Source organism: Palaemon carinicauda, chromosome 33 (genome assembly GCF_036898095.1).
Source record: "Palaemon carinicauda isolate YSFRI2023 chromosome 33, ASM3689809v2, whole genome shotgun sequence".
NCBI lineage: Eukaryota > Metazoa > Arthropoda > Malacostraca > Decapoda > Palaemonidae > Palaemon > Palaemon carinicauda.
Window position 1 is genome coordinate 37,994,234 of NC_090757.1, and position 20,000 is coordinate 38,014,233.

The following is a 20,000-nucleotide window of genomic DNA, read 5'->3' on the forward strand; positions in this document are numbered from 1 at the left end:
TCTCTTTCTTTCCCTACTTCTTTTGCAATCTGTGGACCCATTCAGTTATTCTTAATCAAGAATATATATATATATATATATATATATATATATATATATATATTTAACGTATAAGCCATATATATTAATACATTAAAGTGTGGATTCTCTTAACGACCTCGGGATCAGAGCCCCAGGCGAAATCACTCAAAGACTATAGTATCTGACCAGCCGGGTTTCGAACCCCAGTCCAGGATACTTGGATGACATTGACCATATTTCTTCGTGGCTAAGTGGTATGGTCAATGTCATACAAGTATCCTGGATCAGGGTTCGAAACCCGGCCGGTCAGATACTATAGTCTTTGAGTGATTTCGCATGGGGCTCTGATCCCGAGGTCGTTAAACGAATCCATATTTTAATGTAATAATATATATGACTTATTTGTGATATGAAAAACACGTTTAAATGTGCAAAATTTATCATATATGTGTGTGTGTATATATATATATATATATATATATATATATATATATTATATATAATATATATATATATATATATATGTATATATATATATATATATATATATATATATATATATATATATATATATATATATATATATATAACTGGCTATATTGTATTTGTGGACAACCTTACATATTTCTACGGGCTCTCAGAGAAATTTATACGAAGAAAACAAATACGGACAAAATGTTGTAATAAACACAACAGAAAAAAAAATTATTTGAAAAATTAAAATGATTATGAACACATGATAATGGTCAGACCTAAGTGGGCGGAGTCAGACCAAAGTGGGCGGAGTCAGAGCATCATGCGACTGACTTAACGAGCCCCTAAAGAGGCGCTGATCTCTGTAATTGATCAACTGCCGGTTATAAAGGCGGCTGAAATTATATGTTCACAAGATAATCCATTAAGTGTAATTACGGGTCGTCCTATTTTTCCTAGCCTCGCCAAGCAAAATCTTCAATATGCTGTGGTTAAGGAAGGCGTTCACACGATCGTTAAGTAGTTCGACATATATATAACATTATGTTGGACAAAATAAACGAGGGTGCATGAACGCATGCAATAGAAACGGTGCCGAGAAACTTAACTAATTCCCGATGGGGATTTTATGAAAGGTTGAAAATTGCCTTGTCAAAAGATATTGATAATTTCGTCGATTTGAAATTACACGATTTTGGGAACAAGAAATGTCTAATGTTTGAATCACTAACTGGAACGTTTACTATTTCAAATAACTATTTTAAAGAAAGTTAGAAGTTTTATACAATCCAAAGGTCTATATCATTATTATTATTATTATTATTATTATTATTATTATTACTTGCTAAGCTACAACCCTAGTTGGAAAAGCAGGTTATTATAATAGAAGATTAGAAATATTATACAATGCAGAGGTCTTTATAATATTGTTTATTAATACCAGCGAAATTGATTGAAGATATGCCCAAACATATTCAGTTTCTCTCTCTCTCTCTCTCTCTCTCTCTCTCTCTCTCTCTCTCTCTCTCTCTCTCATACAACTTTACCCGAATCCCTTTGTTATTATTAAGATATAAAAGGTTTATATAGTATTGCTTGATAATGCCAACGAAATTAACAAAATAAACCCAAACATACTTGGAGTCCCTCTCTCATCACATCCTACATTGGATCCTTATCTCTGGTTACGGTTCATTTTCCCTTTACATACATATGCACTGAATAATCTGGCTTATTCTTTACATATTCTCCTCCGTCCTCATACACCTGACAACACTGAGATTACCAAACTATTCTTCTTCACCCAAGGGACTAACTACTGCCCTGTAATATTTCAGTGGATATTTTCCGCTTGGTAAGGGTAGAAGAAACCCTTTAGGTATGGTAAGCAGCTCTTCTAGGAGAAGGACACTCCAAAATCAAACCATTGTTCTCTAGTCTTAGATAGTGCCATAGCCTCATTACCATGGCCTTCCACTGTCTTTGATTAGAATTCTGTTGCTTGAGTGTACACTCAGGCCCACTATTCTATCTTATTTCATTTCCTCTTGTTTTGTTAAAGTTTTTATACTTTACATAGTAAATATTAATTCTAAGGTTGTTATTGTTCTTAAAATATTTCATTTTGCCTTGTTTCCTTTCCTCACTGGGCTATTTACCCGTTGGAGCACCTGGGCTTATAGCATCCTGCTTTTCCAACTAGAATTGTAGCTTACCAAGTAATAATAATAATAATAATAATAATAATAATAATAATAATAATAATAATAATGTATTACACTTCTGAATGATTACCGATTGAACTAAAAATGATTAAGAAAAACATTCAACAATTTAGTCAGTCCAGAAATAAAACTTACGAAATACTGTTAGGCAATGGAGTATTTGTTGATATGCATGAAAAAAAAATTCTTAAAACAGGAAGGATATATTGAGGAATTTTAACCTTAACGATAATTACGTTTTGGATACAAAAAAAACTTGAAATTATCAACAGGCGTATCCTGAAAGTCACTCCTTTGATATCCTAAAGAAACAAAACCCACGGGCATTGACTAATAGACAAGCCGACAGCCTTATAAAAGACAGAAGTAGCGACAATGCGACATCATTGTTTCTGGCCTCTGCCTTCCCATATGTGCTTGGAGGCAATCAAGCATAATTGATGATGTAAAGTGACCATCGTGGATAATGGCGCCGAATGACACGAAACAAAAGATCAAGGGACCAAAAGCGCTATCCTTGGGGATCTGGTGACAAATGGGTTTAGATTATATAGATGGGGGGGGGGGGAAAGGTTTCTCGGGTGTCAATTAAGAGAATTGTTCGGAACTTTCTATTTCTTTTCAGTTTTTTTTTTTTTTTTTTTTTGGTATGGAAAGCCCATTTGATGCTATGACGTCCTTCTTCCTGTGCCTCTTTTATGCCATCATCTCATCTTGGAAGGGCGGAAACTGCCCGGACATGGTTATGCATCTAATGTATTTTGAACTTTGGAAGATACATTATACCTCAGATATTACTGTATTTATCACTTTGTAACAAATGAAAGACACAAATGCTCTTTCCTTGGGGATCTAGTGACAAATGGGTTTAGATTATATAGAAGGGGGAGGGGGGGGGGTGGGAGAAAGATTTCTCGGGTGTCAATCAAAAGAATTGTTCGGAACTTTCTATTTCCTTTCAGATTTTTTTTTTCTTAAGCAGGTAAGGAAAGCCCATTTTATGCTAAAATATCATTCTTCCTGTGCCTCGCTTGCCTTTTATACCGTCATCGTATCTTGGAAGAGCGGAAACTGCCAGGGCGCGGTTATCAAAATGAAATGCTCAGGCTGCTTACTCAAACCATTGCATTGTTGCTCTTCTTAAAATATTTTATTTTTCCTTGTTTCCTTTCCTCACTGAGCTATTTTCCCTGTTGGAGCCCCTGGGCTTACAGCATCCTGCTTTTCCAACTAGGGTTGTAGCTTAGCAAGTAATAATAATAATAATAATAATAATAATAATAATAATAATAATAATAATAATATGTTGGTAATTACATCCATCTAAAGGATCTTGAACATTTGAAGATGCATTATGCCTCAGAAAGTACTGTGTTTATCACTTGTAAGAAATGGTAGAAAATTATGACTTTCATTTTATTATTAGAGACCCCTAAAGTCCTAGAAAATCAAAACTTGCTCAATATTTTTAGCATCAATATTATTTTTTATAAATATTAGATAAAGGAAGGATTCTATTTACTACCTAAACAATGAAATTTTTACGCAATGCCTAAATACAGCGCACCATTTTAGTTGTCTATGAGCACAATTAAATCTGATATATTTCCCATAATAAAAATGAATGTTTACTTGAACCAATCATAGTGTTTTGCTTGCTCTTCTATCTTCCTTCAAATTTAGAAAAGAATTCAAAACGGGGTTCAAAAATTTGATTCTCTCTCTCTCTCTCTCTCTCTCTCTCTCTCTCTCTCTCTCTCTCTCTCTCTCTCTCTCTCTCTCTCGTCAGCAATAGGTAATTGATAATATGCTCGGCAAAATATTTAAAAAGGCTACATAAACAGTTAAATAATGAAAATAAATTGCTTTTTGGTTCTGATAGTTATGAACTTGCACCATATAACAAACATTAGGCAACAGTAATTGATATTCCTATAAACACATACACACAAACACTACTGTCCCTTATTGACTAACTGCACCATACACTAAGGTGGAAATGGGATTAACAGTAGGTATAATGACGCATGAAAAACGTCTGTACGAACTCCAGTTACCTCTGTCTCACACAAAAGTGTCGAGAAATTAAATTTGATGTTTACCCTGTTATACAACAGCCCCATTATTATTATTATTATTATTATTATTATTAGCTAAGCTACAACCCAAGTTGGAAAAGCAGGATGCTATAAGCCCAAAGGCTCCACTAGGAAAATAGCCCAGTGAGGAAAGGAAAAAAGGAAAATAGAATATTTTAAGCGTAACAACATTAAAATAAACATCTCCTATATAAACTATAAAATCTTTAAGAAAACAAGAGGAAGAAAAATAAGATAGAATAGTGTGCTCAAGTGTACCCTCAAGCAAGAGAACTCTAACCAAAGACAGTGGAAGACCATGGTAGAGAGGCTATGGCACTACCCAAGACTAGAGAACAATGGTTTGATTTTGGAGTGTCCTTCTCTTAGAGGATCTGTTTACCATAGCTAAAGAATCTCTTCTACCCTTACCAAGAGGAAAGTGGCCACTGAACAATTAGTGCAGTAACCCCTTGGGTGAAGAAGAATTGTTTGGTAATCTCAGTGTTGTCAGGTGTATGAGGACAGGAGAATGTGTAAAGAATAGGTCAGACTATTCAGTGTGGATGTGCGTATGCAAAGGGTATAGGGGATTCAACAACTAATATTTTCAAATGAAAACATACAGTAGGCAAGAAACACACTTATAGGCTATTGGCAATATTAATCTCACACTATTCTATATATATTCGTATTGTTTAATAAAATATCAAACTCTTCATTGATGTCTTCAATATACCGTGTCAATCTTCAACACCACCCTCCTCTGTCAATAACATCAAACTCTTCATTGGTGTCTCCGATACACCGTGTCAATCTTCAACACCACCCTCCGCTGTCAATAACATCAAACTATTCATTGGTGTCTCCGATACACCGTGTCAATCTTCAACACCACCCTCCACTGTCAATAACATCAAACTCTTCATTGGTGTCTCCGATACACCGTGTCAATCTTCAACACCACCCTCCACTGTCAATAACATCAAACTCTTCATTGATGTCTCCAATACACCGTGTCAATCTTCAACACCACCACTCTCCACTGTCAATAATATCAAACTCTTCATTGATGTCTTCAATACATCGTGTCAATCTTCAACACCACCCTTCACTGTCAATAATATCAAACTCTTCATTGATGTCTTCAATACATCATGTCAATCTTCAATACCACCCTCCACTGTCAATAATATCAAACTCTTCATTGATGTCTTCAATACATCGTGTCAATCTTCAACACCACCCTTCACTGTCAATAATATCAAACTCTTCATTGATGTCTACAATACACCGTGTCAATCTTCAATACCACCCTCCACTGTCAATAATATCAAACTCTTCATTGATGTCTTCAATACATCGTGTCAATCTTCAACACCACCCTTCACTGTCAATAATATCAAACTCTTCATTGATGTCTACAATACACCGTGTCAATCTTCAACACCACCCTTCACTGTCAATAATATCAAACTCTTCATTGATGTCTACAATACACCGTGTCAATCTTCAATACCACTCTCCACTGTCAATAATATCAAACTCTTCATTGATGTCTTCAATACATCGTGTCAATCTTCAACACCACCCTTCACTGTCAATAATATCAAACTCTTCATTGATGTCTACAATACACCGTGTCAATCTTCAATACCACCCTCCACTGTCAATAATATCAAACTCTTCATTGATGTCTTCAATACATCGTGTCAATCTTCAACACCACCCTTCACTGTCAATAATATCAAACTCTTCATTGATGTCTTCAATATACCGTGTCAATCTTCAACACCACCCTCCACTGTCAATAATATCAAACTCTTCATTGATGTCTTCAATACATCGTGTCAATCTTCAATACCACCCTTCACTGTCAATAATATCAAACTTTTCATTGATGTCTTCAATATACCGTGTCAATCTTCAATACCACCCTCCACTGTCAATAATATCAAACTCTTCATTGATGTCTTCAATACATCGTGTCAATCTTCAACACCACCCTCCACTGTCAATAATATCAAACTCTTCATTGATGTCTTCAATACACCGTGTCAATCTTCAACACCACCCTCCACTGTCAATAATATCAAACTCTTCATTGATGTCTTCAATACACCGTGTCAATCTTCAACACCACCCTTCACTGTCAATAATATCAAACTCTTCATTGATGTCTTCAATATACCGTGTCAATCTTCAATACCACCCTTCACTGTCAATAATATCAAACTCATCATTGATGTCTTCAATACACCGTGTCAATCTTCAATACCACCCTTCACTGTCAATAATATCAAACTCTTCATTGATGTCTTCAATACATCGTGTCAATCTTCAATACCACCCTCCACTGTCAATAATATTGTATAATAGCGAATACTGCGCAATATTATTGATCTTATACGGGCAGCTACACTTTTAATCACAATTTCATGGGATGCATATGAATAGTTATTTGAGAAGTAAATACGACAATTGAACGTCAACTACAAAAAAAAATTTTAAATCCAGTTACCCAGCTTTCAGCTCCACTGACCACGCATAGTGCCAATCTACTGATTGTTACATATATCTTCGTATAAAACCTTGTCCAATTCCAGATTAAGTAATATTCTTCAATCACAATTTAACGTGATATATATATATATATATATATATATATATATATATATATATATATATATATATATATATATATATATATATATATATGCACATTTAGACATGTTTTTCATATTCAAATAAGCCATATACATTTTTGCTACATTAATGTCTGGTTTCTCTTAACGACCTGGGGATCAGAGCCCCAGGCGAAATCACACAAAGACAAGAGCTTGTGACCGGCCGGGAATCGAACCCTGGTCCGGCAAGCTTGTAGAGACAGTACCCCAGGCGAAATCACACAAAGACAAGAGCTTGTGACTGGCTGGGAATCGAACCCTGGTCCGGCAAGCTTGTAGAGGCAGTAACTACATCTTGGTCACGAAGTGGTAGTCACTGTCTCTACAAGCTTGCCGGACCAGGGTTCGATTCCCGGATGGTCACAAGCTCTTGTCTTTGTGTGATTTCGCCTGGGGCTCTGATCCCGAGGTCGTTAAGAAATTCCAGACATTAATGTAGCAAAAATATATATGGCTTATTTTATTATATATATATGTATATATATATATATATATATATGCTATATATATATATATGCTATATATATATATATACTGTATATATGCTATATATATATATATATATATATATATATATATATATATATATATATATATATATATATATATATATATATCAAATAAGCCATATATATTTTTGATACATTAATGTCTGGATTCTCTTAACGACCTCGGGATCAGAGCCCCAGGCGAAATCACACAAAGACAAGAGCTTGGCTCCGGCCGGGAATCGAACCCTGGTCGGCAAGCTTGTATAGACAGTGACTAAGCCACTTGGCCACGAAGAAAGATTTTCTTTCTTCGTGGCCAAGTGGCTTAGTCACTGTCTATACAAGCTTGCCGACCAGGGTTCGGCCGCGGGAATCGAAACCTGGTCGGCAAGCTTGTATAGACAGTGACTAAGCCACTTGGCCACGAAGAAAGAAAATCTTTCTTCGTGGCCAAGTGGCTTAGTCACTGTCTATACAAGCTTGCCGACCAGGGTTCGATTCCCGGCCGGAGCCAAGCTCTTGTCTTTGTGTGATTTCGCCTGGGGCTCTGATCCCGAGGTCGTTAAGAGAATCCAGACATTAATGTATCAAAAATATATATGGCTTATTTGAATATGAAAAACACGTAAAAATTAGCAAAATTTATCATATATATATATATATATATATATATATATATATATATATGAATGTTCTTGAGAAAATTAAATGAAAATTAACTTCAACTTTAAGCGGTATATGAACTGGTGTCGATAACTAATCAGCTCTTATCAACAACGTCTTGAAAATCCTAGAGATGTGATCAGAGTCTTAACTTTCAATGTGTAATTCTCCAGTTTATAAGTGTGGATTTGGATGAAAATATATTATTATTATTATTATTATTATTATTATTATTATTACTTGCTAAGCTACAACCCTAGTTGGAAAAGCAGGATGTTATAAGCCCAGGGGCTCCAACAGGGAAAATAGTCCAGTGAGGAAAGATAAACAAGGAAAAATAAAATATTTTAAGAACAGTGACAACATTAAAATAAATATCTCCTGCATAAATTATAAAAAAAAACTTAACATACTGTAATATACTGTATATATCTAACTTTTACATCTACTGTATATTTGAATGATTTGATATTTTGTATCTAAAGAGTTCTAGTATTGGTTTTAAGGGGAAGAGAAGGATTCAAGCAAGGTCTATATGTAGACCTTGGATTCAAGTAAGTGAAGTATTTGCATCTCTGTATTAAAAAGGACGACAGGAAGGCGGGAAAATGATCATAGTAATAGAAAATAGTAACAAGAATGAACGAATTATGATGTACTTTAATTTTGTTACCCATAATTCAAATTATGGGTTCTATACTGGTTTTCGAGCGTTAAATATCGAATATAAAACGAGGAAACACTGCTAGCTTTATTCCAAAAATGTGCAGTAAAGGGATGAAGACAGAAAAATAAACGAAGGCTTAGAATAAAGAAAGCATTTTTAATTACTCTGGAGAAAAAAAAACTCTCTCTAAACTCACACTGAGTTTAAATCCCGCCGTTGCGATAAACGATTCTACCTCGTTACAAAAAAAAAAAAAAAAAAAAAAAAAAAAAAAAAAAAAAAAGGCGCGGCAAAATCCTCAAATCTCTCCATCACCATCATCATCTAGGGCAGAGCATTACCTTACCTTTGCAGATGGACTGAGCAAAGGTCTCCGGACTGTTTACCTCAATAAACCTGTCGATCCTTCATCTTTATCCGGAGATGATTCGGGTCTATCTTACCCGATGGGATCCTGATTGGCAAATAATGGTTTGGCATGAATCATGCTCCTGATTAGGTCGAATTATAGGCAAGGGGGGAATACACTGGGGCTTTTAGGTTTAAGGAATAGGGGGGAGGGGGTAGGACATTGGCTTAAGAAAGGGCTTCGTAGCCATTTAAGGTTACGGAAGGTGTTGGCAGAGATGATAGCTGGAGGGAGTCGTGACTTGATCTCTTGCAAAAAAGGAAAATAATAATATTGCCCATACTCGAACGACAAAAGGTTGTATCGAAGTATCTATAGGGACTCAATTTATAATTACGGCTTCTGGGGAGTCATTCATCACAGCTAAGGTTAACGACTTGGAAGAAGGCGGGATAACTGTCGGAATTGGACCATGAAATCAATATCACGTGATGAACTGAGTTCGCATGTTGTTGTTGTTGTTGTTGTTGTTATTAAAAGCAGTATGCTATAACCCCGAGGTCTCCAATAGGAAAAATAGCCCAGTGATGAAAGGAAATAAGGAAACTAAAAGAGAATTAATGAGAATAAAAGAAAAATTAAGACCAGTAACAACTTTAAATCAAATAATTCATATATAAACTATAAAAACTTAAAAAAAAACAAGAGGAAGAGAAAAAAGATAAAATAGTGTGCCCAAGTGTACCCTCAAGCAAAAGAACTCTACCACAAGACAGTGAAAAACCATGGTACAGATGCTATGACACTACTCAAGACTAGAGAACAATGGTTTGATTTTGGAGTGTCATTCTCTTAGTAGAGCTGCTTATGGAAGAGACACCTTGAAAATCTAAAATTCAATGCTTCTGCTACCTCCGGTCGCCTTGGTGACCGCTTAGGTAGCGGCAGTAGGGGAGACAGCATATGAGGATTAATTTTAGGTTGATAAGGGGACCTGGTAGGCTCTGGCACCCTAGCAGTACCAATCAAACTCGGATGAATACCTCGTCAGCCTAGGAGGAGCTAGGAAAATAAGACCTTAGAACTGTGTGGTCAACCTGCTAATTGATGTTTGTAATATATCACTGATATTATTGCATATCTCATCTTTTTTTTTTTTACTTGTGTCAAAAATTCAAGATCACTGTACCCCTATTGTAATTCTGTATATGGCTTTTGCTGAAATAAAGATTATTATTATTTTTATTATTATTATTATTATTATTATTATTATTATTATTATTATTATTGCTCTTTTTTTACGTCGGGTACCCCCTAAAATTGGGGGAGGTACCTTGTTAAATAGATAGATGAACTCTGCTTATGACTTGGGTAGTGCCATGGCCTCTGTGCTATGGTCTTCTACTGTCTTGGGTTACAGATTTCTTGCTTGAGTGTACACTCGGGTACACTATTCTATCTAATTTCTCTTCCTCTTCTTTTGTTAAAGTTTTTATAGTTTATATAGGAAATATTCATTTTAATGTTGATGATTTTCTTAAAATATTTCATTTTTCCTTGTTTCCTTTCCTCACTGGGCTATTTTCCTTGTTGGGCCCCTTGAACTTATAGCATCCGGCTTTTAAAACTAAGGTTGTAGCTTAGCATGTAATAATAATAATAATAATAATAATAATAATAAAGGAAACTTTTGTAATAGTACTTACAGTACTTGATGCTCGTTTTCTTTAACGAATTTATATTCTGAGAACAAGTTTCTATTCCCATTACTTATACTCCAGAAAATTTTGCAATCTGAAACTAATGTCCATCGATTCCAAATTTTCCTTTACTTAATTATGCCAGCTTTACATAGGGACATGAAGTTGACAATCCCAATGTGCTTAATGTCTCTTTTTCCTTGCTTGTGAGACCTGGATGTATCTCAACTAGTAATACAAACAAAGTTTACTTTTGATGATTTTTTTTTCTTTCAGGGCTGTTTTATGTGTTCATTCATTATCTTTATGCTCTTCTTTATCCCATAATTATTTAGAGAATTCTATAATTTGACAAAATTCATGGTTTCTTTTGTTATTATAACAACTACACTGATAAATAATTAGTTTATTTCTATCTTAAGTCTTCCTAAATTACCAATATTATATTAACAATGTGTACAAAGAAGATGTAAAAAAAAATATATAAAGTCGCGTAAAAAAAAAGTTTACCTTCATCTTAATTCTACCTAATCTACCAATATCATGTTTGCAAAGAAAAGAAAATATGTGAAAAAAAAATACACAAACTTATGTAAAAAAAAAACATCAATAAGTTTCTCATTTCAACGAAATTTCTGAAGGCAATTCCAATTGGTTTTTTTCTACTCCAGGGGATAGATTCCATACAAGAGCGAAAGTTCTTTTCATAATGACTCCAGCTTTATCTAGAATAGTATCGAAGATGAAAATAATACAGGCATTAAACAGAACAGGATACCCTACATGGTTGATGCTTTCAAGTCAAGGGTGACATTGCACTGCTCCTTATATAGGAGACCTTGAAGGAACAGAAAATGTGAAACCAAGTGTCAATAACGTCAGGTATATTCATTACACGTTAGTCCCCCCCCCACCCACCTCTCTCTCTCTCTCTCTCTCTCTCTCTCTCTCTCTCTCTCTCTCTCTCTCTCTCTCTCTCTCTCTCTCAATCAGATTACTCACTGCTAGGTAATGAAATAGAGTATGGACCAGGAGGAAGATCTCTGTATTAGTATCAACAAGGATTTGAATTTTACAAAACAGAGCATAAAAGCTGAAAAGAAAGCATAAAAACTAATAGGTTACATAAAAGAAAATTCAAATACAGAAACAAAGACACTGTACTACAGCTGTACACGCCACTAGTAAGACCCCATCTAGTATACGGAGTCTAATTCTGGGCTCCAAGTATACAGAAGGATATAGATAAACTACTGTAGAAGCAGTACAAGCTAGAGCTTGGATATAGACGAAAGATGGAACGTTTAAACTTATTTGATAAACAAACTCGATGACTAAGGGGACAGTTAATAGAGGCTTTCAAAATTCTTAAAGGAATATCAAATGTAGATTAGAACAATCTATTCACGCTCAGCACAAATCAATCCAGAAGTAACGGATACAAATTGAATTGAGAAGATACAACACCACTCAATGTGGCAATTTCTTTATATAAAAAAATAGCAAATACTTGGAATAGACTTCCAGCGGATGCAGTAAGCAATAACACGGTAAACGAGTTCAAGAATAAGTTAGACAAGATCATAAGAACTTTCTAAATGCTTAAACTTAATCGCTCTACCAAAGAACAAATAGAGTCTTTGCAGGTGGACTAAAAAGTCTTTGGGACATCAAAAATCCTTGTAACTCACTCTCTCTCTCTCTCTCTCTCTCTCTCTCTCTCTCTCTCTCTCTCTCTCTCTCTCTCTCTCTCTCTCTCTATGGAAAACAGCGAGAGCCGATAAACATTCACAAAGGAACGCTATATAAGATACCACTTGTAAAACATCTCAAATACATTTACACAACAAGCTGGCTGGCTCTCTCTCTCTCTCTCTCTCTCTCTCTCTCTCTCTCTCTCTCTCTCTCTCTCTCTCTCTCTCTCTCTCTCCACATAAGATCAGAGATATAAACAAGATGAGCAATATCGACATACAAGGCAAAACAATAATGGAAAAATTTTACCATGTCTAATAACAATGCAAAGTAATTTTATATTTCCTAATTTTTTTTCTCTCTCTCTCTCTCTCTCTCTCTCTCTCTCTCTCTCTCTCTCTCTCTCTCTCTCTCTCTCTCTCTCTCTCACGCAAGAAAGTGTGAATTCCAGCCTAAAAAACCTGTACAATAACTATCAGAAAGACCCAGATAAACAGAATGTCTTCAAAATCAATAAATCTGTATCAACCGTGTGTCACACGATCGTACATAGTTTATTTTGTGTATACATTATGCTTGTATCTACGCTCTTCCCTCGCACTAAAAAGAACCTAAATAAACATGCCTGTTCTTCTCACCGGTAACGGTGTCGATTTCGAACATGAAATTTCTTGTTGCATTGAGCTTTTGTATATAAAGGAGAGTGTTCTATAATAAACTCACTCAGTGGTTTTCATCCTGTCTTTGAGTCACAATCTTCTCTCGGCCCGTCACACATCAATTGAGCTAGAGACGATTTGACAGCCAGTGTCACAATGATTTTCAAATTAAATTTATAACTAAACAAATAAATACTTTGATAAGTTTTTCTTTCTATAAAAGCACGTACGCTTTTTTTACTGTCTTTAAGAGACTGCTGAAAGATTTCAACGTTTAATTATGTTAGAGACAACGGTTTCATAAAGGAACGAAGTCTTTCAAAAAAAAAAAAAAAAAAAAAAAAAAGCGGTCACCGACAGTGGTTTCAGACAAATAAAAATGATTTGAAAAATCCTTTATAGCAACCACAAAAACAAATGATTATCAAAAAGTTTTAAGTTACGAGATGATGATTTTCTACAAAGCCTATTTAAGAAGCAACAAGGTTTTCGATAGTGCAAGTTGAGAGTAATTAATACCACGGTGCAAGTACAGCAACGTCATTTCAAAATAGACTTTAAACTGTGTTGAGTTTCCCATCAAATATTAAAGATTTGAAGGTCACTCATGAGTGACTGAGGCAAGGGTTAGGTCACTTTGCTATCGCGCTGTCATATGAATTGCAAAATATATGATCGGCGTCCAGCTACGGCCACACCCAAGCTTTTACTACAACCTATTAGATTCTCTCTCTCTCTCTCTCTCTCTCTCTCTCTCTCTCTCTCTCTCTCTCTCTCTCTCTCTCTCTCTCTCTCTCTCCGAAAAAAAACAATAAACAAAAGACGTGCATACCAAGAGACAGAAGGATCTTATTTCAGAAAATTAAAAAGTGGAAGAAAAATCTTGCAAAAGAAAAAAATGTGTGGAAAATGAGGGAAATAAAATGTAAGATAGAAAATGCAGAACAAAAGATTATACAGTCGAAAGAAAATGAAAAAAGGGACTTAGAAGAAAGGACACTTCAAAATATAAAAAGAAACCCCAAAGTACTTTACTCCTATGCAAAAAAGATGAATAAAAGGAGAATAGAAATAGGCCCTCTAAGAATTGAAGGACGGCTAACGAATGAAAAAAAGGAAATATGCAACATATTAGCAGAAAAATATAAGAGTGAGTTCACGCCAAGAATTGCGAATGAGAATAATGAAACAGAAATGAGAGAAGAAAATGTTGAATATCTAACGGATATAGATATTAATGAAGCAGATATTGTCACGGCTATAAACGAAATTAAAAATGGATCGGCAGCCGGACCAGATGGAGTTCCAGCGATTTTGTTAAAAAAAACTGCAAACACTATCGCGAAGCCACTTGCAATACTGCTAAGACAGAGTATAGATATGAGCGAGATATATGTTAAACATAAATTAGCTTATATAACCCCTATCTTCAAAAGTGGATCAAGACTAGAGGCAAGCAATTATAGACCTGTTAGTCTAACATCACATATTATGAAAGTGTATGAGAGGGTAATAAAAAAGAAAATAATGAACCATTTGGTCAAAAATAATTTGTTTAATATGGGTCAACACGGTTTCGTACCTGGAAAAAGTACACAGACCCAACTGATAGCTCACTATGAAAACATATACAATAATATGATAAATGAAAAAGACACAGATGTGATCTATCTAGATTTTGCAAAAGCCTTTGACAAGGTAGACCATAACATATTGGAGAAAAAAATGAGAAAGCATAATATTGTGGGAAAGATAGGAAAATGGGTAAAAGAATTCCTGCAAAACAGAAAACAGATAGTGGTTGCAAATGACGAGAAATCAGATGAAGCCCAGGTAATATCTGGTGTGCCCCAAGGTACGGTATTAGCTGCACTGCTATTTGTTATTATGATCTCAGACATAGACTGTGATGTTGAAAACTCCGTAGTGAGAAGTTTCGCCGATGACACAAGAATAAGTAGAGAAATTACTTGTGATGAAGATAGGAACTCACTACAAAGAGATCTAAACAAAATATATGAATGGGCGGAGATAAATAGGATGGTATTTAACTCCGATAAATTCGAATCAATAAATTATGGAAACAGAGAAGGAATGGTGTATGCATACAAGGGACCTAATAATGAGACAATCACAAACAAGGAAGCAATTAAAGACCTTGGTGTAATTTTAAATAGGAATATGTTATGCAACGACCAAATAGCCACTCTGTTGGCTAAATGTAAAGCAAAAGTGGGAATGTTATTCAGACACTTTAAAACAAGAAAAGCTGAACACATGATTATGCTTTACAAAACTTATGTGCGTAGTACACTCGAGTACTGCAATGTGATATGGTACCCACACTACCAAAAGGATATTGCGCAAATAGAGAGTGTACAAAGGTCCTATACTGCTAGAATAGAAGAAGTTAAGGACCTTGATTACTGGGAAAGACTGCAATTTTTAAAACTATACAGTCCAGAAAGGAGAAAAGAACGCTACATGATAATACAAGCATGGAAGCAAATAGAAGGAATTGCTGAAAACATCATGGAGCTTAAAGTATCAGAAAGAGCAAGCCGAGGTAGATTAATAGTACCAAAAAGCATTCCAGGTAAACTGAGAAAGGCGCACAGGACATTAATCCACTACGCACCAGCATCGATAATGCAGCGACTATTTAATGTGCTGCCAGCTCATCTAAGAAACATATCAGGAGTGAGCGTAGATGCGTTTAAAAATCAGCTCGATAAATACCTAAGATGCATCCCAGACCATCCAAGACTGGAAGAGGCAAAATACACCGGAAGATGTATTAGCAACTCTCTGGTGGATATACGAGGTGCCTCACACTGAGGGACCTGGGGGAACCCAAACAAAAAATAAGGCAATATGGTAAGGTAAGGCTCTCTCTCTCTCCCTCTCTCTCATTATTGTTATTATTATTATTATAGTTGTCATTACCATTATTATTGTTATTATTAATGTCATTATTGTTATTATTTTTCTTTTAAGTAAAGGGAATAATACTTGTTAAGGCAAACTTTCCGATGCAGGCCTGCTAGGGGGTGCGCCATTTGTGTTCTGCTATATGTGTGTGCATGTATATACATTGTATGTATGTATGATATTAAACACAATAAACTTATTCTCTCTCTCTCTCTCTCTCTCTCTCTCTCTCTCTCTCTCTCTCTCTCTCTCTCTCTTAACTGTACTTTAGCTTCTGTAATACAAGATTTCCATTCTTACCACATCTCCAAAAAGTCAGTTTTTGAGTAACTTTAGTGTCAAAACAGCTAAGAAGCATGAAATACATGGCTGTTCTTGTCTATAAATATACTTAACTATACAATAGTATTATCCAGTTTTAAGATTTTATTGAATCAAAATACAGGACGATATACCACAATGATCAACGAAACTGTGGCTCACAAGCTTAAGAAAAATATATTAAATAAAATATCCCAGAAACAACATTTTAAGCAAATTCCAAATCTAGAGTTATAAGCTTCACGGGCCAAGCATGGCATTATAATAGCAATAATTACCAAATCATAAGGTCTTTGATGGATTCAACGAGATTATTAAAAACATCGTTTAAATACGATATTATCCAAACTTATCATTTTCATATTGACCAAATGTCCACATAATATAAAAAAAATAAATTGAAAAATAAAAACAACTGCGATTGTTTTATACTAATAAAAATAAAAGTACTCTAATTATGAGAGCTGCTTGGTATTTCTTAGATTTAGAACGAAAATAAACATTCATGAAAAAGATTAAGTTTGAAACAAACTAATCAAGATATGGAAAGTAGAAAATTCAAAGTTGTTTAATACCAAAATTTCTATTAAAGGCATTAGATTCACTTCAAGAAAAACTATCAAAACATGAGAATTCACAAAACCTAATTATAGAGTTATGATAAGAAGGAATATGATTAAAAGAATTTCGAGAAAATATGGCTGGACGAATTTCAAGTCAAATATGATGTTAAAAAAAATGAATATAACAATTTCGAGTATTAAAAGTTGAAAGAAGCCCCAGGCCTACATGGCTGAGGACTATGAAACATGAAGTAGGAGTTATGAATGGAGAAGTATTGATTTAAAAGCTAAAGATAGAGACGACTGTCGAAAGAAATTTTGCTAAAAGAATCTTTATTAAATTATCATACGAAAGAATAGGTTAAAAAAAGTATCGTATTTCAATATCATGTCGAAAGAATTGATGAAATAATTTCAATTCATGACGGTAGAATATAAATAAAAGAATTCAAGGCATAACATCATATCGATCGTGTATAGATGAAATTATTTCAGGTATGATCAAATATGTTAAAAATAACATTTTACGATTAAATAGAAACAATATCCAACAGATTTAGTAGATTTGAGAACAAACCCCTCAGAAGAATATCAGGAGTTAAATGGGAGTACTTGATTAGAAATGAAACTATAAGAGAGATTACTCGAGTGCCATATGCGGAGATCATGGTGAGGGGCAGATGGAGATGGTTTGGTCATGCTCTTTGCACTCCCCAAGAGAGATTGGTTCACCAAACTTTCAACTGGGCTCCAAAAGGCACTAGAAGAGTTGGAAGACCCAGTCCTACATGCCTGAGGACTATGAGGAGTTAAGTAGGAGAGGATGATTAGGGAAGTATTGATTTAAAAGCTCAAGATAGAGACGACTGGTGAAATCTGAGGCCCTTTGCGTCAATAGGCGTACGAGAAGATGACGATGATGATGATGATATAGAAGAATAATTTTCTAATCCCGGAATGAAATCTGGTTTATTTTCCAATGTTATACTTCACTCAAATTAACTTAAGTGAAGATAAATTCAGAATACCCCAACACCAAATCTTCGAAATGAATAAAATTTATTCTTTTACTAAACTAAACACTTTCTTCTTTAGGCATATGAATGCAGAGATTTTCCTTTTCATTTGGATGTCACCTTATATCATAGTCATAATATTACCGTAAGTATTCCATTTCTTTGATTTCCGTCTATGGCATAAATTTCTACGAGAGAGAGAGAGAGAGAGAGAGAGAGAGAGAGAGAGAGAGAGAGAGAGAGAGAGAGAGAGAGAGCGAGCGAGAGAGAGAGAATCCAATAGTTGCATTTGAAACGAACATCCCTCATATTGATATATCATACCAGGAGAATGGGCATAGACACAAAGACATCCATCAAAACGCACCTGGTATATTGCTGTTTGTAGAAAAAAAATAGTAATAATAACTTCTGGTTCTCTTAAATTACCACATACTAGAAGTTAAATGACCAGCAAAATTAATTTGTAAATCCTAATGGCCAACCCTTTATTGAATATCCCCCGAGACCTGCAATAGATAAATGGCCCCGTATAAAACAAATAACATGGCTATCCCCCGAGATACATAGATACATGGTCTTCAATGTCCCCCCACATAAGAGATGGATGGCCGCCATGAATCCTGAAGCTGAAGGGGTAAAACTCCAGCCAATCTTCAAGCTGGGTGGCTACTGAACTGAAATGCCCACGGGGGCATGATGGGCTGGCGGCTCATGATTGAAAGTATTGGTCGATTCGTTCAATGTTCCTATGTCAAGAGTCCTTCCCAAGGACATCGAAAGGTTTCCTTCTTTCCCTCTGAAGAGGATCATTTATTGACTTCTCTATGGCAATAATCAATTTGTTCCGGTTAGTTAATGGCCAGAGTCCTAAATGTCTGTTCTATGGAATTATTTCAGATTTAGTGTGACTCGAATTGGAATCTCCAAGACATAGATATATATATATATATATATATATATATATATATATATATATATATATATATATATATATATATATATATACATATATATATATATATATATATAATATGTATATATATACATATATATATGTATATATATATAATATGTATATATATATATATATGTATATATATACATATATATATATATATATGTGTGTATATATATATATATAATATGTATATATATATGTATATATATATATATGTGTGTGTTTTTTTTTCCAAAAAGGCCCATAAAAGAAACAGGATATATAAATAAATCACTATATTTCGACCAATAAACATTGGCCCTCTTCAGGATGTAAAGTAAAAATGAGGAATACAGTGGAGAGTAACGGTTTATATAGGAAAGCAAAAGGCTGCTTCCAATTGTTCTACAGTTGTTATAAGTGCTGGAAGGATTAGCCAAATTTAATTACATCCAGATGCGTCTTCGTATTGCTGAGCCGCTCGGAGGATGTCTTGACCTCTGATGCATATCTGGTGGTCGGTCTCCGTGGATTATCTTCTTAATGATAGGGTTGTGAAGAGTATTGCCCACTGTGTCAGCTTTCCATTGGCCGCCGGATAAGTTCATTGTGTTTGATTGATTTATGATGGCTGATTCCAGGATTTTCCTTCTGTACGGACAGGTACTCTTAAAAAGCAAAGACGACTCACTCCAGTTAATCTGGTGCCCTAAATCTCTAGGGAGAACGAAAATCCCAGAGTTTTCATAGCCATACCTAACAGATCTTTTGTGTTCGGATAATCTTTGAGATAGCGAACGGTCCGTTTTTCCAACGTAGACTTTTTCACAATCCCCACATGGTACTTTATAAACACCGGATTCTATATCTGTTTTATTCTGATAAGCATTAATAAGGGCGCTTCCTATGATCTTGGGATATGAAAAAGCAAAAGGGTTCTCAGTTTTGATATTATTTGTTATATTTTTAATACCTTCTATATATGGGAGTTTTATTTTATTTTCAAAATCTCTTTGGTTAG

General features: G+C 34.8%; 1 protein-coding gene across 1 annotated transcript in view; it reads right to left on the minus strand.

Moving 5' to 3' along the window:
- Positions 1-19,587, minus strand: part of LOC137626155 (mucin-2-like) — a 23,945-nt gene extending 4,358 nt beyond the window's left edge. The window contains exon 1 of the mRNA XM_068357232.1: positions 19,430-19,587. Within this exon, the coding sequence (XP_068213333.1) occupies positions 19,430-19,587 (158 nt within the window). The remainder of the gene's footprint in view (positions 1-19,429) is intronic.
- Positions 19,588-20,000: the final 413 nt, after the last annotated feature.